The sequence below is a fragment of the Rhopalosiphum maidis genome, chromosome 2, assembly GCF_003676215.2.
Source record: "Rhopalosiphum maidis isolate BTI-1 chromosome 2, ASM367621v3, whole genome shotgun sequence".
Classification (NCBI taxonomy): domain Eukaryota; kingdom Metazoa; phylum Arthropoda; class Insecta; order Hemiptera; family Aphididae; genus Rhopalosiphum; species Rhopalosiphum maidis.
In genome coordinates, this window is record NC_040878.1 from 8345379 (window position 1) to 8370177 (window position 24799).

General features: G+C 33.2%; 1 protein-coding gene across 1 annotated transcript in view; it reads right to left on the bottom strand.

Moving 5' to 3' along the window:
- LOC113555310 overlaps positions 1-24799 on the bottom strand; it is a 125426-nt gene that overhangs the window by 87168 nt on the left and 13459 nt on the right. The window contains 6 exon segments of the mRNA XM_026959736.1: positions 1229-1344; positions 2685-2816; positions 3640-3756; positions 3993-4097; positions 10897-11092; positions 24159-24214. Of these exon segments, the coding sequence (XP_026815537.1) occupies positions 1229-1344; positions 2685-2816; positions 3640-3756; positions 3993-4097; positions 10897-11092; positions 24159-24214 (722 nt within the window).

Here is a 24799-nt window from a genome sequence, read left to right on the forward strand (position 1 = left end):
AATAATTATATTATTCGTGTAATACTGTAATAGGCACATCTTTAGAAAAACCGTGTAAAATGAAGTACGTCAGTTTACGAAGTCGAGTTACTAGGTACATCCCCAGAGTTTCCAAAGTAATTTTTTCACTAAATTTAACGATGTTGTGAATTATCGTGTTTATATGAAATTACATTTTTATATACAACTACTATGCAACATCATTCGTACCAATAAACGTGTACTAAAACACCGTAATTTAATATAATTTATTACAATAGCATTTTAGTCATCGTTTACTTTAGGGAATCCACAATAATTTGTTATTGAGATAATTTGGCAAAAACATTTATTTTTAATTCAAAGCAGTTAACCGCTTAATGGTTGATTAATTCAAGTATTTATAAATTGTGGTCAATTATTGTTTAATAATAACACTGGCACGAGGCGTAAAGAATAATTATATCAATAATTATAAAATGACGTTGAATTCATCTTTTAAAACATTCAACAAATATTTTTTTTTATAAGTAACCAGTAGGTAGGTATTAAGTTAAGTTGTTAAGTATAAAGTTATACATCGAGATAATTAAATAGGATTTAATTAGTCACGAATTAATTGTATATAATCTTTAACGGTCGTTACTACAAACATTTAATGTTATATGCTATAAATAAAAAATAAAAAAATAAAATTTCTTCGCATCCTTATATGGCATTCGCAGACCGTTCAGTTTACTTATGTAATATCTGCTATTACATCCCGCGACTAAATCGACGATGTCAAGATAATAAAAAAAATGACATCACCTAAACGTTACTGCAGCAGACAAGGATCGCCATTGAAGAAGTTATAATTATCGTTACCGTACTACGTATAATATATGTGTGATCAATAATCGTGTAATAATTAGATTTATAGTTGTTGTAGTGTATGCTTTGCCTCATAATTTTGACCGTTTATGTTGGAAGTGAAGTATGCGAATTTATTAAAAAAAAAACTTGTTACCACTAGAGTAATGGAGTGAAATAAAAACAACAAATTTGGCACGAGTTCGTGTAAACAGATTTTTTTTCAACACGTCTTTCGTCGATCAGATTGTCTTACGTCACGAGAAGTTATGTTTCAATAACGAGATGGTTATTATAAAATACATAATAACTTACGACGTGCGGGTCCGTTGAACTATAATGCGGCAAATGATGTGTATTAGGATTAAAAATTATAATAATATTGGAATATAATTACCCCGTCGTACGGGTTGCCCACAAATCCTTGCTGACAGTCGCACGTGTAGTTTCCCGGCGTGTTCCTGCATATTGCGTTGTTGCCGCAAGCGTCTGGTCTCAAACACTCGTCGATGTCTGCAAAATAATAACGTGATTAATAGTAAGGGGCGTTAACATACGTAAAAAAGACTATAATATAATAATAATAAACCCAATATAATGTAGTTAGGTACGGGACATTATGTTTGCGTGAAGTACATGCATACGATTTGCATACCACGCGGCGTTTCGGCAATAATACGAAACCATAGGAAAACAAGCGAGACGCCATGGGAAATAGCGAGAGCTGAAGCACTATGATATATGTATATGCGAATCAACAATCCAAACGGCGAAATCGTACTTGTCGGATTAGTCGTTATAGTCCAGTCAGTATAATCATATAATTATAGAAGGGCAACATATTATGCACCTGAATTTTTTTTTTTATAACTATTATTTATGAAAAATACTGTGTCTCAGCAAAGATATAAAATTATATGGAATTTTAAAAACGTAATATAAATAATATACTATGCTTTAATTCATACTTCCTTGAACAATAAATTCATAAATTCATAAATAATTAATGTCCGCTAAAAACATGTAATACCACTGACAAAATATACATTGGACAGCTGACTAATGTTTGACTAAATTCCTTTTTGAAGTCACAATAATCGCATAACTCATACTTGACTTTTCTACTTTATTTGTCGTAATTCTGTATAAGAATTAATATTAAAATTTCTGCTAAATGGCGACTACTTTAATGTCAGAAAGAATTTATGTGTATGTATTATAATAATTGTCTACAATTTACAGTATCATTATTATTTTGTTGTTTTATAATCATTGTGTAATTTTAATTTGTATTGACTGTTAGATAAAATATTCAATAATTTCATATTAGATATTATTTTAAATTGAAATTAATGCATACGTAAATTAATACGTTTTGTATGTGTAATATTTGATTTTTCTTTGACATCCAACACATATTGTAATATAGATAATGAAGTAAAAGGTAAACTCGTCAATTCAAAATAAATAAGAAATATCACGGATCGGTGTTGATATTGAAGTACCAATGAATTTGCGAGGAAAAGACGTTAATGAATCGGAACTATCGCGGAAAATTCTAGACAGGCTAACAGCACCCACGAGGAATTAGGAACGTTAACTGACAATACGATTGTCCTATTCTTTTCATATCGACGGTCGTTGAATTCCTCGTGATTGATGGGAAACGACAGCAAGGTCGACGACTGTTTTGCAATTTTTCGGTTGTCAGGCTCGGTCCAAATGTTTGGACAATAGCAAAATATTGTTTCGAACGATTGTCCTAAACCTTCGGCGTATATTAAACCTACACATGTCACACGCGTACACACGCGCCTCCAATCTATCAAACGCCGTCGGTCGAATAGACTTACCTTTGCACTCGACTTCGCCGTCGCCGACGTATCCCGGCTTACATTTGCATAAGAAATGAGACGGCAAATTACAGCATTCGGCGTTTTGTACGCACCTACTGACGATGGCTGGATCCTCGCATTCGTTGATATCTATACAAATCCAAATCAAACGTTGACGATTAAACTGAATATTATCTAATACGTATATGTCTCAGCTGCTTATTTTTGTGCTCAGGGGGGAGAGGGGTTCTCGTCGAATTCGCGGACGAAGCGTATTTTTTCCTTTTTGATCTGGGTAGATAGTGCGAGTTTGTGTTGAGACGCCGAATGTCAAATTTCTTTATAGTACGCCTATATATTCTAACATAATTACATAAAATGACGTCGCAGATGATATTGCAGAGCGCGCAAGCGTTACGATAATATACGATGTCGGTGTCACCGGTTCCGAAAAATTATTACAGCTAGATATACACTGTTATTATATACAGGATGAATAACAATGAGAGGAGAAAAAAAAGCTACTGGAAGACGGGGCCTAGGAAAAATCATAATCATAATAATAATAATAATAATAATAATAATAATCCGGTTTCGCCAGTCTCGAAACGTAACGGTATATATCTGCAGTGTTATACTATATATACACATTATAACAACGGACTGGGAGACGGCGGTCGGCGGAATGGATAAACAGCCCGAGCTGCAAGGTCGATGCCATTTACATCGCGCGATCCTCGAGAAACTATCTGGGGCTAAGCGGATATTGCCGGATCACGGTTTCGTGTAAATTACGCGATATATATAATATATCATATACGTACGAGTGTATATAATTATACATGACGCTAATTACGTGCGAGTAGATATTTGTGCGTGTTATCGTATATGTATTATTACGGGCTCGTCCTAACGATTTTCGAAGAGCACAATAATATTATGTGTACCTATATATATATATATATAAACATACCTTGGCAGTGAAACCCATCGCCGACGTATCCTGGAAAACAAGAACACGTGAAGCTGCCCAGCGTGTTGGTGCAATGAGCGAACACGTCACACGGCCGGTATTTGCATTCGTTCTCATCTGCAAACAAACGAATATCGCACACATATTTAATAATGACCGTTTATAGCGGACATCTGCAGAATACGCGTGTAATAGTGTCCGTAGAACGATCACCGTTCGCGGTCGACGTACGAGACGCGTTTTCACGAGCGTTAGCTAAATCACCCGGTCGGCCGATTACGGGCTGCAGTTAAGATGTATACAACACCGCCGTATTGAATATTATTAAGCTATATGCGTATTATTATGCTTACCTGGCACTTGACACGAACATCCACCGTATCCGTCGTTACAATGGCAAAGGGAGTCGAGACACGCGCCGTTCTGACAGGGCGTTCCTTCTTTAGCCTCGCAGTCGTCTGAAACAATAGTAAACGTTGCCGGTTATTTTAAAATGTAAATCGTTTGTCCGAAGGCCGCGGCAATACGATCGTCGTATTATTATTGCCATATAGGCGTATGTGTGAGAGGTGTACGCGTGCATAAAAATAATCGAAGATCGACTGTAATAAAATACGATATACATTCACGGTGCAGGTCTGCCAGCTTTCGTGATGTATAGTTATTCCAAATGGATATTATTGTGCGTGCGGCGGCCGGCGGGCAATGCTTTGCAGTGTGCATAAAACCACGAACACCATTATTGTCGCTTGCAGTCCACGATTCAAGACTTTGCCGTGTAATAATTTTTTTTCGTTCGGTACCTTACCGATTCGAAAGATAACGATTTGAGGTAGGTATCGAATTTCATTTACACGTAAAATTTGCTCTTTTATAATACGTATTGTGTTACTATTACAGAATAAAATAATAAATTATAATAAAACGAGCGAAGATCCCGTAAATCTGGTTTTTGGCACAGTCTGCAGCAGTATTGCACATGCGTTTCATCTAATTATAATTAATTTTATTCAGTATTCTTGGTGGCCTTGGAAGAAAGTAACACTAATATCTGCAGCAGCTGCTTGATAAAAATTTTTAAAATTATAATACCAAATACCGACAATTTTTATTACGTACTTACACCATTACTTTTGAATTTTTTTTATCATCTACATTCTATACAGTTCTACACTTTTAAAATTATAGGTATCTGTACATCGTATAGGTATTCTTTAGAATTTCGTAAACACCACGTATGAATCGCTTTATCACGTCTACACGTATATATATTGCAGGAATGTGTACTTATTAAAATACAAATGTACTGTTTGGTATTTCAAATTATACGTCCAGAGTAAATAATATATATTGTTGTTTGTGTAATAGCAGTATATGAGCCTTCGGTATGATTCGGTATTTGCGGAAAAAAATAACTACGATTCTCTTGAGTCTTAGTGCAAGAAATACAAAACAACGGAAAACGTACACTCTGTTATGCATTAAATATTAATTTTTTCTTTAATATTATAAAAAATGTATACATTATATACGCTGCCAAAGAGCCGAGCAAAAAACAAAAACGCTTTACAGTTAGAGCAATAATAATAATAATACGAGCGACGCAAAATAAACACACTCACACACGGGACCGCTGCAGAAAGAAACGGATGCTCTAAATGGACTCCCAATTATTACATAGAGCGACGCGTGGAAGAAAAGTGAATCGAAGCGACATAGCAGCGGCATTGGTTATTTTAAGGTCGTTCACCCAACGGTCACTTTATATTATATATATATATATATAATAATATATAATATAATACGTATGTAAGCCGTATAGGCATATAGGTAGGTACCTACTATATTATAACATTCTTTGGAACGCACGATTTATTATTTATTTTTATTTTTATTTTCCCATTGCGAATATTCTGTTAGATGTTGGAAAATATATATTTATATACTGTTCGAGTTTCAACGTCGGTGCACAATTAACGACCCCGTCGGATTCGATCATACTTAGACATTTGTTCACACGCGTTGTTTTTTTCGCTTAGAAAAAAAATTTCATGACCAATCTCCGCCCAATGAAACGCACATGCTGGTATATAATGCATAATAAGGTTTGCAGACAAATTTGGTGGGACAAACATCGCATCATATCGTTTTTCACCTATATATTTCAAATGTTTTGCGTTATACGTAATAATTAATATAATATTATGTACCCGCCGCGTAAACATAACGCGACGGTAATTAATTACACACAATAATATTATACACACTTGACTGACTTAAATGTGCGAGCGGCCGCTAAATGAAGAAGATGTTATACGTCGTTGACCTCTCCCCGACGATTGCAGTTCGTCATCGGTCGGGCAACGGGAATTCGGAGGAATAAAAAAAACCGCACGGACGGACGGTGCATGTATCAGGCGTTTACCCCGGACGAGTTCCGTTGCCGTGTTGCGCACTCGCATATCAATACTGTTGTTATTATTATCATTACTTCGTTTCGCCGTACGTAACTTCCGTTTCGTATACACACATCTCGCACGTGTAAGTAATACAATGTAATATAATATGGAGGAATAAATATATAGTGTAATAACATTATCGTGGGTAATACGTGCGAGCGAACGGATTTCGTCGGTGGGATGACAGGTCAGCGAGCTATAATGACAGGGCCTTGGCCTCAACATCTTACTCGCGATAATTAATCATAGCACGCGACTCTTAACGGTTTGCTAGAGTGGAAAACAATATTATAATATGCGATGACTTGTACATGAAATAATATGGGTATAAATACTTGGTGCAATATATTGTTACATTCGCAAACGGCATAATATTTACGATATCAAGGATGCGAATCGCGGATGTGGACTTAAACGAAATCTGATATATATTATACTTATTGGCGTTTTTATACAACCCGATGAACGCATATATTATCAGATCGCCCGTACTGGATTTTCAAAATAATTTACTGGTTCACCGCTACGTTTTATGATTTTGTCTCGCTTCGTTTTTAATCACGATTGATGGCCATATCACTGTTCGTGCTTTAAATGTTTTCGTCACCAAGAGTTACTCGATTACAGAATATAGGTAAGATCATTTAACACCGAAATATTAATTTCGTTATTTTTCACAAAACGAAACGGTACTGAAAAGGTTAGTATATTATATTATTATCTTTCCGTCATACAGTGATATTGTGCGTATAATAATAGGCATAATATTGTCAAATACCTGCAGTTATTTATTTGCTGTAGTTAAGTATGGGGGGAAAAAATTAATACCCACTGTGCAGGTTTAAAGATTTTTGTTGTGGACTGATGTAATATTGACATCATCGAAAGATATTATGTTATTACTTATTTTTCCTGCTGAGATGATGAACCGAAAAGAGAATAATATTTATTTTCAAAATTTCATACTTTTTTTCCTAATACAATAACAACCAACACCATCGTTTTGTTATTATTATTATTATTATCTTGAAAATTAATATCGTTACGGGTCCATAATAACGTAACAAATTCGATTTATCCACTTAAGTGATCTGTCAACATTGAACCGCGTTATGCAAATTACGTTTTGTATATGCGATAAATATCATCATCTACGAGCTGTGACAATACAAAAATAGAAAAATAGTATATAATATTATTATATTATTATATTATGTACTTGTACATAATTTTTTTTCTCGTGTGTACGCACGAACAAACGAAATGTTATACAGCGCGTGTAACCGTGAATTATTCGAGTAAAATTATTACGATGCTCATTGCTGCAGCAGCCATGTTCGTGTTACTGTATATCATATTCTAGTTTTACCGAGATATAAGAATAATAATAATAATAATACTATGATATGTATGTAACCCGTATTTAAAAACGAAGAAGGTCCTCGTGGGATAATTAAATGGAAGTTGGAAAGAAATACCATAGGGTTGGATGTTTTAACAATAAAAATTACCTGTAAAGAAACATTAGAGCGGTGAGTAGAAAAAATTACTTCGACATCTTTCATAATGTTTTGGGGGCGGTTATCCCTATCTTGTCATTATTGTCGGCGTTGTTTGTCTGTTAATGTAACTTACTATAATAACAACAATTGAAACAGATTACGTGTATTGTGGGTGGTACGCTGTAGCTATAGGACCTTTTGGACTATGACATCCCTCGAGACACATCTGAGAGCATCTGAAGATCGGACCGATTGAAAAAAAATTTAGAGAACGAACGAATGCCTTTATACACAACAATATAACATTATATCATGTAAGTACTACGCCTAATAGATTTTTATATATACCTGATATCATATTCAATTATACTATATATATATATATATGCTGTATAATATTGATTACGATCCGAGTAAAATACATAAATAAAGTGACTTTATGTATATATACTACATAAGTATTGCATGCTAGTCTGTTTGCGATGTTTTTTTTTTTATTTCAAAGTCACGACGATTGGCGATATAGCGTTGTACACGACGCAAAATCGATGCGGTTAAAGTCGCGTTACATTTAAAAGTTTGCATATAATTGCAAGGCAAAATGACGGTATGTAACGGGATCATTAAATGAGTTCAAAAAGTGTATTTTTCGACCGTGTTGAGACGATAATGCGTTATTTTATATATGTTTTTATCATACGCTAAAACATTGTTACATGTCTTCTTTCCTATACAATGGTCCCAAATCTGCTGTCTTTAACCGAAACACTATATAGATAAGATACACTGTCATGGTCGCAAAACGTGTATTTTACAAAAAAAATGTTTTCCCGATTTCAATGACAAATCGATTTTGACTCTCATTTTGCGGAACGCCGTATTATGTTATGAATTTTGTAACTGAGTAGTGGTCCAGTCGAAATTTTAGCAAACAAAATTTTTCTCATGATATGTTTATTATACGCGTATTGCAATACACGCAGTAATGGTTATATAAAAACCATTTATAACCGATATGGCAAATAATAACCTATCCATCGTTTACGAATATTAGATATTATTATTACTCAATAATAATAAAATGGTCGAAAAAATGTTCCACCACTTAAACACTGTAATATGGCTATGTTACTAATACTGAAATACAACTTATAAAATAATTGTTGTTTGTTTGACAAAAATATTGGTACTGAAATACGAGTAAATAGTGAATATTTATTATTAATTATTTGTTTATAATGTATACATTACATTTGAATATCACCACGATATTCGTTGCTATGCATATTATTATCAATGTCTATTAATCTATTACATTAAATTTTATAATATACTATTTCAAAACGGTTCATTAAATTCATAGGTATTTAAAAATGTATTATTGTAACTCTGTGATCATTTGTTGTGTTGTCACTTAGATGAAGTGACATTTTCCAAAGCGTTACAAAGACAATATACCTACATATATTTTGTGGTTGAATAACGTTGTTGAAGTTATTAGGCACAGGCATTATTCGAAATCATCAACACCGTTGTCCGTTATTGATATTGTATATTCAGAAAATTAAATTTAAAAAAAGCGTAAAATACATTAATTTTGGATCTGTTATCAACGCTCTGTGTCCAGTATTTCCAGCACACCGTCTAATCGTATCGTCGCCAGTAGAGATATAAATCAGCGGAAACACTGGAAACGCGAGTAGCGCGCGTAAATATATGAAATAATATAGCTTTACACGTTATATTGTATTGTATCGATTTAGTTGCATTTCTTTTTTTAATTCTTGATCTCGACCACCAATGATGGCCACGGCGTACGATTAATACTGTTTTATTTCGAGGTGTTACGTCGACACGTCGTTTGTTTTTTTTTCATTATTTTACACTCGCATACGGGCGGCGTTTGATTATTCAAACAGCGTGCTACAGCCGGCTGATTATTAAAAGACCCACGGCACGTCCCCAACGACGGCTGTATGATGACGAATACAACGACGGCCGTTTCGGGTAGGTGTGCGTACATGCATATTATACATCAACCCGCCATTATTACGTAGGCATTGTGTGTCCGTCTGCGCATACCCATTATAAGTATAAGAGAAGGCAAGTACGTAAGTACACAATATACTTATTGTGCCGCATATATGTTGACTCGGTCCGGTGCTTTTTTTCTCTTACACGAGTGGCTACGGTGGTGTACGCGTGCGGTCACTGCAGTATATACACGTATTATAATATATATTAATTGTTAATAATAATATAAGAAGTATATAATATATACATATATTAACGACTGTACACGCGTTCGATTTGAGGAATTTGACGATTTAACAGCTTCGAGTAAAATACAATAGAATGCGTTTATTATAAATCATGTTATAGTAGGTATATATTATTATATGTTGATATATTCGGTACGTCACATATAGAACCGGAAGTTAATGCGTTTGCGCGTTTTATTTTTCAATGAACAGTCCGAAACATCTACTATATACGTTCGATCTACGGCCGCATAGATTTTATACCTATACTCGAATGATGTACCTATACAATTTGAACTTTTGTCCATTTTTTGGCTCTTTTAATAGGGGTTTTATATCGGTTTTCAAAACGACATTTTTACTATTGATTTAATTCGATCCATGTTTGTGGTATAGTGTATAGTTTTCCATTGAATGAGCTCTTAAATAATATCAACATGGGATTATTATTGCGACAAACAAATTACGATTAAATTTATCGGATATTACATGTTTGATTCATAATTCCTACACAAACGTCATAGTATTATGAATATGAATATGCATTACTGCAGCAGTTCTATTTTAATAATGACATAGTGCGTTGTAATGTATATTTATTTTGCGTGCGCTAATGTCGAACGAAAAACTAATGCCGTAAGTCACGTATGTTATAATATTGAAGACTGCACGTGCTACAGGGCCTACAGTCGTTGCGTGTTGAGGATCGTGAAAGTTATAGATTTCGAGAATAACGATTCGATATCTCCAAGGTTTTCAATTTGTTTTACGCGATTGATATTACAGTATAATAGCAACTGAAACGACGGAATTGACTTGCGGTTAAAAATGCAAACGTGTTAAAAGTAATATGTAAAGTATATATCCGTATGCATTATAGCTGGGTAACGCAAAATAAAATCGAATACTGACTAAAATATCCGGTTTCACCTACTTAGATGTAAGTTATTTTTGTCAAATGTTTTATTATTAACTAATCGGTTGTCGATTTAAAATTATTTCAAAGACATCGAAATAAAACAATTTTTGACTTACTCGTGCACTTGAGTTCTCGTCTCAGTTCGTCGGATCCTTTGTAACAGTCCTGTTTGCCATCGCATAGCCTTGAAAGCTCATATAATTGTAATACCGTTGTAGACTCATTAACTTGACATCCAAAGTATCCGTCTTCCAAGTTCAAAAAGAATATTTCTCTTTTTATTCCAAATCCAATTCCGCCTTGAGCATTTACCTGTAAAACAATTCAGGACATTAGTTTACACATACTAATTTTTTTTTATTCTAGTCAGTTCTCCTATAAGTTATTGTAATCAAAACATTAATATATTTTTAAATTTAAAATGTCAAAGTAAATTCCATAATTTTAATCATAAGGATTTTTCTATTGATCCAGCAAACATATATATTATCGTAATTCATTTTTAAAGTATCAACTACGACTTATTACGATACTATTATCGTGCTACTCATAATAGATTCATAGTGTTGATACTCTATACACTTTATTCAATTCATACGAATATATGAAATGAGTAATTGAACGGAAGGAAATATATTAATATTTACCTTGCGGACTTTTATTTGAATGTGTATACTTTATATTATGTATACCCGGCTATTCGGATAATTAACTGTATTAATATAACTAGTTCACTAGTCACTATTGATGATCATTTTTTAATACTATAGATTTAATTATCGCCTAAGACTATAATATGCCCTATATTTCAAAACAAAAACATATCTCATGGTGCTGTTAACCCTGAGATTTATAGTAGTTGGTATATGCTATTCAATGAAACTTATAATAATAATATGATATATATATATGTGTAACATTCACTAACCACCAAAAACTTATAATGTGACAGTAATAAACTAAATTTTAAAAATAATATTTAAAAATGCGTGTATAACTGCTACTACTATAAATTCTTGAATCTATTTAATAGTATATTTTATAAGTAAATTTATTGTATGGAAAAATTGTTTTGGTATAGAAGGTATCATATTTTATTTATCTTGCTAGAAATAAAATGTATTTGTTATATATTATAATAAACCTAGTGGAGCGAATATTTTCATTTTTCAATAAACTACGCAATAATGCATTTAATAATACGCTTAAATTAAAAAAAAAAAACGATTAATTAAACGTTAATGTTTTTCCAATTTTTGTGTAAGATACAATTGGTTTGTTTTGTCTATTATTAAAAATGTCAATTTTCAGAACACCAGATCAACAACGATGTACAGATTAAAATGTAACGCTCCATCAACAATTGCATGGTTTGTTGGGCTCGTTTAGGTTCATGCAGTAGCCATTATCTGAGCTGATGTCGTTATATCGTCTTCCTTTTAACTACAAGGTTATGACTTCCGAGAAACCATCCGAGACTCCTATGCCCTTAACCTTAGGTTACCCACCATGACTGTATTGCGTTTTCTGTTTCTTTTATCCTCAAATTATATTCACGCAAATTATGCGCATTCAAATAAATGGCAGTATCACAGTCTTATCCGCGCGTGTAAATCTAAAATAATATATACCTACATATCTGTATATAGGTACTCGCGTGTACACGTGGCGGTGTATATGAATAATCATAATCTTAAATTTGACTAGTATATAGTACTGTATTATTATCTAATAATTTTAGGTCCCGCTTAGCTACTACATATCTACATGATTTTACAATTATCAAATTGTTTATTTAACCGGTTATGTAAAGTATAGAATAGGAAGCATGTACATTTAACTCAGCAAATCAAACTTATATAGTAGTGATTTACCGCAGTAGTCAATATTTTAATCTAAAAGTGTGGTGGAAACAATCGATCACCATTCATCACACATAACTATAAGCGCTGTGGACTGTTAAAAATAAAATAAATCGAAACAGAAGACGAATGTCTTTGGCCGCTTCGGGTGGAAAAAATTAGTTTCTATTGAATTAAATTACTGAATGGAACTGTAAGTGAATTCTTATACCATGATTCGTATTGTGACCGTTATACATTACTTTTTTTTATTAGTCTCATCGGCCCACCACAGTCGTAAAAAAAAGACATCAACCAGTACTTTTTGTCAGATAATCATGATGGTCATAGCGATGACCAAGCACTGTCCGGTTAGACTATATATGTACCTGAAGCTACAGCATACAGGAAATACTAAAGAAAAAAGAATTACCGAGAGCAGTGGGCTCTGACCGTTAATGGGAAATGTACAGTGACCAGGCGTACTAAATACTGATCGATTATTGTTTCCTATGTTGGAATTTCGTGTCGCAATATATAGTTACGTGTAAGAAGATTTCCCGTGACTGTACCGTAACGCAAAGCCACGGCGACGGTAAATTTTTCGTGGGCATACTAAATTACATAGATACTTATTTAATATGTATAGATTTCTGAGATCACCAAAGATATTATAATATGATGGGATTTGGAGACTTAAACGCACGGCCAGTATACAGCTGGTACCGTAACATAATGATTGATTTTCAGACGCCCTCTCTATTTTTGGCTATGTATAAAATTGGTATCTATATTTTCATGATTTCACAGAGTTCTCTGAATCCACAACAGCTTTCGTACGGAATCTCTGCGGGTTCGGTACGTTTATTATATTCTCATGCAACATTACGACATTATCATGAGGTCGTCCGCTTCGGCATGGCGTGGGTTACCGGAGAAACCGCTATAGCTTACCCTTATATGGGAACTCGAGTCGGCCCAAGGACGCAATAATAACATTATTATTTCGAGTGTTTCGCATATGTACACACACACATACATACATACATATGTATATATATATATATATATACGATAATACGCGTGCGACAGTATTGCCCGCGCGACCCGTTCGAAGAATACATTAGTATGCACCCACGAAGACGCCACCGTCTGCTGCAGGTTACATAATTTCAGTTTTTCTGGGTGAATGTCACACAGTGAAAACGTTACCGCCGACGATTATATTTCTCCGCATCTGCAGCGCAGACGAAGACTGACACACACGCGTAGATAAAAAGACAATATACATATATATACACAATAATGCACCGTAGAAATGTGGCGCATTGTACCTTGGTGCGTTATTCCATATAATATATTATGATATATGTTCTAGATGTGTATCGTACGTAGGATATGAATATTATAACGAAATATATGATAATATTCAAGGCCAAAATCAGACGTATAAATCGTGGTTGTGTAACAAGCGTGGCGGTGTTGACGCGGCGACCGAAAAGAGAAATTGCAACTACGCTGCTGCAGAAAAGACAAATGTAGTATATCTTCCTTTTCTTAGTCGTTTCTTGTCGGGCCGCGTGGAAAGCTGTTGATATTATTATGTTTATCCAGTCGATTCGTGAAACAATAACGATTAACGCTATTATGGAACGTTATTACGTGCACGCGATTATGACGTTTGAAAAATAATTCCCAAGCGCGAAAAGCGACAGTGCCGGTTTCATGTGTGTGTATGTGTGTGTGTGTGTGTGTGTGTGTGTGTGTGTGTGTGTGTGTGTGTGTGTGTGTGTGTGTGTGTGCACATGTGTAGAAATTTGACCCGTTTTGCCAAGTACGGACGAGCGAAAGTAAACCCTCTTGTCCGTCCCGATTTGGACAGTCCGGAAGATCGACGTTAATCATTGTTGAACAGTAGTTGTGTGTATTTATTTCTTTTTCGCGCTTCGTGTGAGTTTTTTCCTCCTAATTCGTTACATGGATCCACCGCAATCGCTACTATAATACGATTACATTAAATCGCGGAAAGGACGAACGCGCACACGCAGGCACGGCCATAAAAATCGATCACGCCCTTGATATTGCAGCAGACCCCGTGTTTGTTGCGTCACAACGTCCACGAGTGGAACTAACACCACTATTGTTTGTGTCCAAGCGATCTTTAAATATAGTTTTTATTATTTCATTTTATTATTACTCTTGTATTACGCTATAATATATGCCTGGCGATGTATATTAAATTTGACGATAATGTGTTGAGAACGAAATTATATTGACTCTTCCCAGAGTCAAAATACGAGCACGTGAAAATCACGGGTATCCGGACAAATCGATTTCATTAGCTATATTGTTATCGAATATGACCTTTTTTCTGTTTAAAATTTTCGTATAAATCGACCTCTCTATTTATGATATTTACAACATCGAAGAAACGATAACATCATATTTTGGTGAAAATGGCTATATAAATTCTTTTATGGTTTTGTTACACATACAAGTATACAAACCAAATATTATTGGTACCAATCTGATGATTTTAGTTGAAACATATATATGATCAAGGATAAAGATTTATACAACAATATGATTCAGCAATTTTTTTTTGCTTTCGTACGAATTAAATCAATATAAGACGAAAAATAAATTATAATTGATCACAAGTATAAAATATTTCACGTAGTGTAGTGTTATATAGATAATGTTTTTAGCTGGGTAGGTATGTATAAACTTCTTTAAATCGTAGAACAAAAAAAGTAATATTTTATAAAATTATATTTTTTTATATCATTGCTATTTATAATTTAAATATTAATCTAATAAAATTAAGTAGAATCTAGTTTTACTATTAACGGAATGAATAAAACATATTTTTTATTACTTGATTTCGTTGCTAATAAACATTTTTTTTTATCGTTTTTTAATGTATAAATATATATATATATATGTGTATACGTGTGTACTTATTTTAAATATAACTATTACTATCAAAGTATTAAACAAAAAAAAACATTCAAAATATATGTAAGTATCTATTATAGGTAGAGGTATACCTACTTTAATATTATACAGTAAAACGATTTTTTTTTTAAATGCAAGATTTGATTTTAATAATATACGCCTGTTTAACCCATCATCGTACAATCATAATTTGATATCAACTATACAGTACCTATAGAATATTCAACTATAAAGGTATATTATGCTTAAAACCATGTATAATAATTATATATATATAGTCTATAGATGACTTTGAAGATTTAGCGTCGAGTTTTCGTTAAAATTAATAACTCTGTCTTGCTAAAAAATAAATAAAACTTGATTTCCATTTCCATTCCAGTATAATATGTATACTACAGGTGTGTATATCAACCGAATATTATATATATTATTGGGTCCTCGGCCAGTCCAGCGTTTATATTCATAACTATAAACACTTTCACCGGTGATTCATTAATTGAATACACAGACGGAAACAAAAACCTAACGCGCGTGGTTTTAAAATGCATAATATGCACGACTATATGTCTATAAGACTGGGTCTGGCATAAACTATCATTACATTGTTATTTACAAGCACCCAAGTTTCCAACGCTAACTCTATATGTGTGTTTTGAAATATTATTCACACTCACACACACACACACACATACTACGATGTGCATACCGTATTATATCACGTTCACTTATGATTGTCGTCGTTCGTCACGGACTTCCTTCCGTACACGTATCTACAATAAGGTAAGTAATCGTAAATGAGTGATGGGTATAACATTGTTTTTTTATTTATAACTAAAGCACTCATCATCAGTTATAATATATAATTATAAAAACAAATGGTTTCTATATTTTATTTGTCTATTTGTATGCGGCGTGTATTTGTATAGCCGAATTTAAATTTATAGATATCCAATCATGGTGTGTTCGGTTTTTTTTATTTACAGCCACGTGAGCTGTACCGTCGTCGTGAGCATTAGTGGGCGGAAAAACAAAAATAAAGAAAAAAGCTGACCGCACGTATAATAATCACAAGTAACTCCGCAATATGGCTCGCAGAAACCGGTATTTTTTACGTCATCGACCTGAGAATGCCGAAGGAAAGCTTTAATAGGCTGCACGTTGTTTATAAACCGATTTAGTGAACGCGGTAAATTATTTTGTTCTCGGCTATTGTTTAGTTTGAACTAAACTACGTTATAATAACATAATTCAATGTACTTAACATACGTATTATAATACGCGTAATCGTTTACTAAGAAAAAAACATCCAATCGCTTCTGTATTGTTATTTTGTCTCCTCAATTTTCACGTAAAGTCATATACGTATTTATTTATCATACTATACGCAACAAAGATGAACGAAATCGTTGTGTTGTTGACAGTAGACAAATTTGAGTCATACAGGGACATTAAATTATTCAGTAAAGTGTATTGAACTGTTCGGAACTCGAGTGGACCGCGCCCGGCGAGATGAGTAGATAAATAAATCGTCACGATCCGACAAATATGATTTGAAATAGAATAAATATGGGTATTATAATATACTTAGTATGATGATTAAGTATTAGGTGAAGACATTGCGACCGCTGCTTCGAATATCGACGATAACGTTTGCCAAAAAAATAAAGGAAAAAAACCGAAGTAATAAAATAAAGAAATAAAATTATAATTTATAGCTGCACGCGTGTGCAGTTGAAATGCTCCGGGCCGAACGCCGGTTCGCGACTTACGCATCGGTCGACGACGGACGTATTTTGAGAGGAGCAGCCTGCAATTTGTCGAAGGCAGGTTCGTCGACCCCGCATCAGAAACGTTCAAAATCGTTATTCCTAAGCAAACATCGGCGTGGTCGCGGACTGCATAAACACATACATAATATAACTGACACACAAAGACAATCCCGCGTAGTATAATATGTATGCATAGTAATAATAATAGTGGTATAATACCCTTGGGTATATCGTGTAAGAACAAAAGGGGGAAAAGAAAAACTGGAAACATAATATCACGACCAAATAAATACAAGGGGCGGTGCGCGTTGTCAAAGTAATCTTCCTCCGCACCACGATAGTCTACGTTGTAGGTATATGTTGTACGACTATAGAGGTATTACACTGTGTATACTGCATACCGCCGCATTAAAGAGTCTGTCGCGTGTATACGTGTGTGTGTGGAACGTAAAAAATATCGTTCATAATAATATATCATATCGATTACCCTCTAATAGACCCGATAATGATGATAATAGTATGCACTCAAAAACGGTGTGGTAATAATTTTTTTTCACTGTAATTAAAACTTCGATCGGTACACGGATAACATAAGACGTGCAGCGCTCGAGACGGCAATGCTTATGGCGTTTTACATGAAATCACTTAGCCATCGCCGAAAAGTGTATATTATGTGGTATGTACTTGTAAACTTATACCTATATGACGTAAGAATAACATCACAATATTATTTTATTGTACACACTGCAGCAAGGTTAACAAACAGGCGTCTGTAAATGTGTAATTATTATAAACGCACAATTCAAAACATGAAACAATTGTCAATAACTATTGAAGAAAAAACCACGAAATCATCTAATGTTATTTACCTATAAATATACAACAACGTACATAGTTTTCGCGTGATTTTCGACCGATTTCCCGAATATTATTCTACAGGTGAATGGTTTAAGCCGAGTCGTATATACATAAACCGAAGCAAAACAAGAAAAATAATTATTCACATGTGTGTACTACGTTTTTATAACTACCTATACCTACCTACCTACCTACCTAATTTACCTAATGATTCCCGAACACGCCGGCGCAAGAACACGCGGTTTATAATGTGGAAGCCGTTCGCACGTCCGTTAATGAACTATAGCAGGTATATATAGGTATTTCAAACGAATTTTTTTTTTGTTCCCCATCGATGTTTTATGTACCCATAATATAATCTCATTAACGTACAACAATAACATACTCGGTATAATAACAACGACGACGACGACGGCAATCGAGCGGTGTTGAGAGACTTCCGTTGTGCAAAAAAAAAAAAAAAATCGCCACCCAACCGGTTCTGAACTTTACACCTCCGGCTTTGTGTGGGTTGTTAATTTATTGGCCACTCTTCAAAATGGGAAAATAAAATACACAAACAAAATAACAGGCGCCCGACAATAGGCAGCAGTCTATAATAAAATATATAATATGTTATATTATATCGTCATCTCGTGTAAGTACAATAGCGCGCAAGAATGCCACCGAATCTTTATATACGTATTATAATACCATAATATAACGCGTATTACACTGTCGCATGACTAAATCGATCATCAACGTTAACAGCAGCCGCAGACGCCATTGCTCTGCGTCGATATACTATTATAATTTAATATTTTCATTATAGAACGAATTCAATTTTTCGAACGTGGGTACCTCTCTATATATATTATATTCGTATATATACATTATCCACATACACGAATCGGATAGGCGGGAGGACGCGGACTTGTTATATTATAATATATAATAATATGCTAGATAGGTACACTGACCATCGCGTACAATCCGCAGCGATGTATATATATATACGCACAATGCACCTCGTTGTTATGATATTATAACATATTATATTATTATATAGTCTGAGGCTATGGCAGGTATCACCATCACCGGGATATTTGTTTTCGATCATAGCATTATGTGAGGACGTGCGCGTGCGCAGGATATTATTAGGCGTACCTATGTATATATATATATATATATTACGTATATATACACCTATTTTCCGATTTTTTTTACGTCAACGTTTGTATAATAATTACACGACGACGGTCTCGTGTGTACGCCGGACGGTACACGCACTGGGGCATTCTATTGTCTCGCGCTCCAAACAGCACCCCCGAGGATCATATCTCTGTGTGAGATGGCACTTACTGCATCATATATATCATGTACACATTACAGACGACCATTAACTACGTAAATAACGCACGCTGGGTGCAGATGATAGTAATAAAGCGCGTCGTTATTATAATACTGTATTTTATGCGCGGTTGTGTTAAACGCGCATCATGATATTATATAGGTACCTATGCGTATAAGTACACTGGGCGAAGGTTCTTTTTGTTCTTTGAACGGATTTTTTTTTTCAAGAAGAATAAAATGCATAATATCATAATATACAGCATGTATATCATATATAATCATATTATAAACAATTTGATCTAATGAGAGAATCTGGATAATCGAATTATTTTGAAATCATCGTTTACTCTCGGATTGCCGAACTTGGAATTATATAATGATGATTATGCGGCCAAGTCGCGAACTGCTCATCACACGCTTTAATAATAAGCGCAATGGATGGTTGATAATCATCCGACGACACGGTAACCTGTTATTTATTTTCAGTGACCACGGATGCCCACGAACGCTTCGTTGTAAAGGTTGTTACACTATTACTTCGCTAAGTTTCTATATTTTGGCATATTTCGTGGTAGTCCAACAGTGTTTTTCAAGGTTTTTTTTTTGTACCATCCAAAATCGTGAAAAAAATGCTAAACGTTTTTTTTTTTTTTAATATACATTTACTGTGTGTTTAACTATGTGAGTACGCTCATGAAATGTGTGCCCTTAAATCGAATCAATAAACAACGTGCTGTACTTGAAAAGACGGTCTATAATATGATTAATATGAATAATAATATGATATGCCAAACCGAAGCGTCACGTCATTTACCTACGAATATAAGATTAGTATACCCTTGGTTTTTTCCACTTGAAGACTACATAACGGTTTGTATTTATTAATCAAATTGAGTTTCATTCAATGCACCATTCTGTTTTCAATTACATCTTGCACCGTACATTCGTTAAGTCACTTCCAATAATTAGTAATTTGACACTCTGAACGAATTTATATAGCTTATTTTACAACACAAACATGTTTAATTTAAGTACCTATGTATGATCCTAGGCGTGACCAAACCTTGTTGTCGATGGATGGAGAACGGCAGAATTTTTGGTAGCACCATCTCTGGTCAATTATTATCAAATTTTTAAATATAATTTATAAAAGTTACAATTCAATCTGTAATATTAATTAAATTGACTTATATGTTACAATTGGTACATTATTTGTATTTGAAGAAACAATATTACTCGTAGGAAGAGGACAGAAACCTAACCGGCCATTTTTATGCACACGCCTATATGTTTTATTATAATTTTTATGATGTAGTCTGATCGATGAACGCAATCCGGTATGTATTCAAAACTCACGCTTTTCCGCTATTAGAATATTATATACTCATTAATATTATATTATTCTATGCGCGGTGTACCGGACTAAAATCAATTATTATCAACCACATTCTATTTGATATATTATATGCAGATATATAGGTGTTATAGGAAAATCTTGAACTTGGTCACATAACATTATTTTCTGTATACTAATGATAAGTATACATTATAAATGTATACATAAACATAATACTCGTATTATATTCCTTGAACTTGACAGCCGAATTTATGTATGTCTCACATCAGTTATTGTTTTCACGCCGAACTAATCGATTTATTCACGCTTATTGCACTCTGTGCCAACTCGCGGTATCGAAAAATGGAAGATTGTCCGTAGCTCTATTATTATTATGTTTGGGCTATCTCGAAGTTCTCGAACCATACAAACACATAAGTTTATTTTCTATATACATATGTGTGTGTGTGTGTGTGTGTGTGTGTGTGTGTGCACGCGCGCGTGTGTGTTCTAATCTTAAGATCCAGTGTAAAACGTCCATACATGCGTTTTCGTCGACGCGGCGAATACGATTAATATAATCGTCCAAGAGCACATTAGAGTTTAGAGAACTCAAATCACGATTTAAGGGTGAATGACTGCTCGTGCCCCATGTTCGAGCCGAAGCCAAGTTCGATATTCTGTGCAATGCGTATTTACTATTTACAATATATATGCATTATGTATGTGCACCCGTACGCACTATATATATATAAAAAAAATAATAAGAATAATAATATTATATGGTATTCACTGCAACAATCGCAGCGACAACATCTAGTTACAATTAGTTTCAAAAGACCATCGACGGTCAACTGTATAAGAATCGTGAGTTAAAAAATAAATAAATAAAATACATCTTTTATGTATAATAAATAATATAGACATAACGCGTGGCGTAACGCGGTAGTAATAGAATAACAAAAGTCGAATATAACACGTAATTCTATAGTTGAAGTATAGTATATTTTTTAGTTAAATTTTAATGATCGACCGAAACCAAAAAATTAAATCATTAAATAACATATAGTATGTATTAAACAGAATCGATAAAAAGATTAAATCGCACTGATAAAAAAAAATAGTTATTTATTATACTATTAGATTTTGCAAACAGCCTGTTGAAACGTAAATATTCTATGGAATTCGCAGCAGAGTATTGAAAAACCATATACTTACACAAGCTTAGATATTATGTTTACAAAACTAGTTTTCTTCAAACAATATATATATAAAGGTACCTACCTCGACTTGAGCTGAGTGCGAGACGAAGAAAACCAGTTATTTTATTCGCTTGTCTGGCTATATATAATGTGTATATACTTATGGTCAGTGTAGTCTATATAAAATATACATGCCACTGCAATATATCATATAAGAAATTATAGAAAAATTAATTTTCCATCATTATATTGATTCAATACATAGATAATATTATATTTATTCCGGTTATTCAATTACATTTTTATGGTATAGACTACCGCAATAACGCAAGATGAATACAATAATGTATTTATTATTATGAGATCAATTATGATGGTGTACAGACATATTATTACAATAGTCAATAAGTATCAAAATTGAACTATATAACTTATAAAAAAAATAACTATTCATAGGATTTAGTGTACCTACCAACGACAAACGTTATTTTTCAGGAATTTACATTAAGCACTGACATAGTAATATTGCAAAGAAATTAAATCTAATGCAACTATATTAAACAATATAAAAACTCAAATCCACAATAAAGCAAACCTCAGCTCCTAACAATACTCAAACTCACTGAGCGCTTCTACTATGTCATACGTCATGGTTAAGTGTTAATCATAACGTAATTCAATATAATGTTACAACAAGTATCGGTGGCGATAAAAGAACCGAAAAAATGAATCATACGAATTATGCAAATCTCAAATGTAAATTATTAATGTTTAGGCGTCTGGCGGATCTACCCACGATTTACAGGTCAGTGAACAACAAATAGGTTTGTCTTTCTTAAATAACTATATTATAAATAATTTACATTTATCTAAAAAAAAAGTTGTAGATTTATTAAAAATATTTTAAACACATACCTACACTAAAATATTGTTGAAAAATCATGTATGGAAATAACTGCTAGAAGCATATACTATACGTAGGTAATACATTATAAATAATAAATCTATTTTGTTTTGATAATAATAATGAAAAACCCGTGTATTCGTATTCAATTATAACATCAAAATTTATAATGAAATAAAATACTATTGTTTAGCCGTCTCCCTTTTCGCTTGAAGGATAAAATAAATTATAAAATTATGAAAACATATACTGCAAAATGTATGCACAACCTTCCAGTCTATGTATCTCAAGAACGCTTTTATTAAAATACACATTGTTTAGCCTAACGACGAACGTCGAAAACCAGGTGATTAACATCGACCTTCGGTCAAAATTAAAAATCTTTATTATCAAACTTGTTTTTCGTGACTTTCCATCAATAAAATTTCCATTAAAATTATTATTCATTAAAAAAAAAAACACAATATCGCTACCTACTATTCAATATGTGCTTCCGTAATTGTTTTTAAAATGTAATCTTGGTGACATTATAATGAGATTTATTCCCATTCATCAGTTGACTTGCGAGATAATTCAAAATTTAAAATAACAAATAGATCAGTGCGTATAGATCAACGTGGTCAAGCGGTAAGAAACATCAAGGTGTATAGTGATCATTTATTTGTGCAGACATTAAGTAAGATTTTGTACATTGGTGAATCATTTCTTTTTTAATATTCAAACCGGTTTCAATCACTATTTAATACTAGCATAATAGTAATTTCAATACTTTCCCCTCGATTTCGATATTATGATGATTGGACATTTGATCGAATATGAAAGTCGAGTATAAAGTTAGGACTCTATAACTATTAGTTATATTATAACTTTAAAGTATAGAATGGCGAGTTTTTGAAAATTAAAGTGTGTGTTTTAAGTTTTTAAATTATATTAATATAATAATATTATAAATATATATAGCTACAATATATAATATACCATATACATACATACATATATATATATAAGTATTATCTTTTACAGATCAACTTTCAATTATTTGTAATTTGAAACAATTTTGTAACTCAGTCTATAATTTAAAATGAAAATAATGAAATGATATATTTGTTTTGGATCAATGATGATATAAGTTAGAATCCAGAAGAATATTGGTTATATGATATCGGGTTGTTACTTACCAAACTGATGAGTTGCCACAGCCATAACACTGCAGGCAGGATGCATTTCATTTTCACTGCAACAAAACAAAACAAATAAGACTTTATTATTGACGTTTCAATATAATAATAGTTTCACTAGTTATTTAATATTAATCATACACGATAATCAATGATAACAATTTAACATCAGTAGGTAGTTCATTAATGATCGTTAATCGTTTAACAGTTTATCCGGTTGCCTATCATACATTTTAATCAGTACATTGCAATCGTTTAACGGTTTAGATATTATACAAAACGTATGTGTCGTGACAAGTCATTTTGATAATTACTACACTTTCTACAATTTAAAATTTTTAATATAATTTCAATGAAAAACCACTTCGTGATTAACGCTTATTGGTAGCGTATTGTACCTACATATTATATTATACTTTTTTTTAGATCTGGGCCAATTTGCGAGAAGGGGAGGGTAGGAACAACTGTCATGCCAAATACGAAACACGCCTTCGTATCACCCACGAAATCTTTCACTGCATACACCCATATATCATAGTGTTATTTTTTTACTTTCTATTGGCTAGGTAGATACTTTTGAAAACAATTGTCCGTTTGTTATAACTGTTCTTAAATGTATGTATACATACACATAATATTAT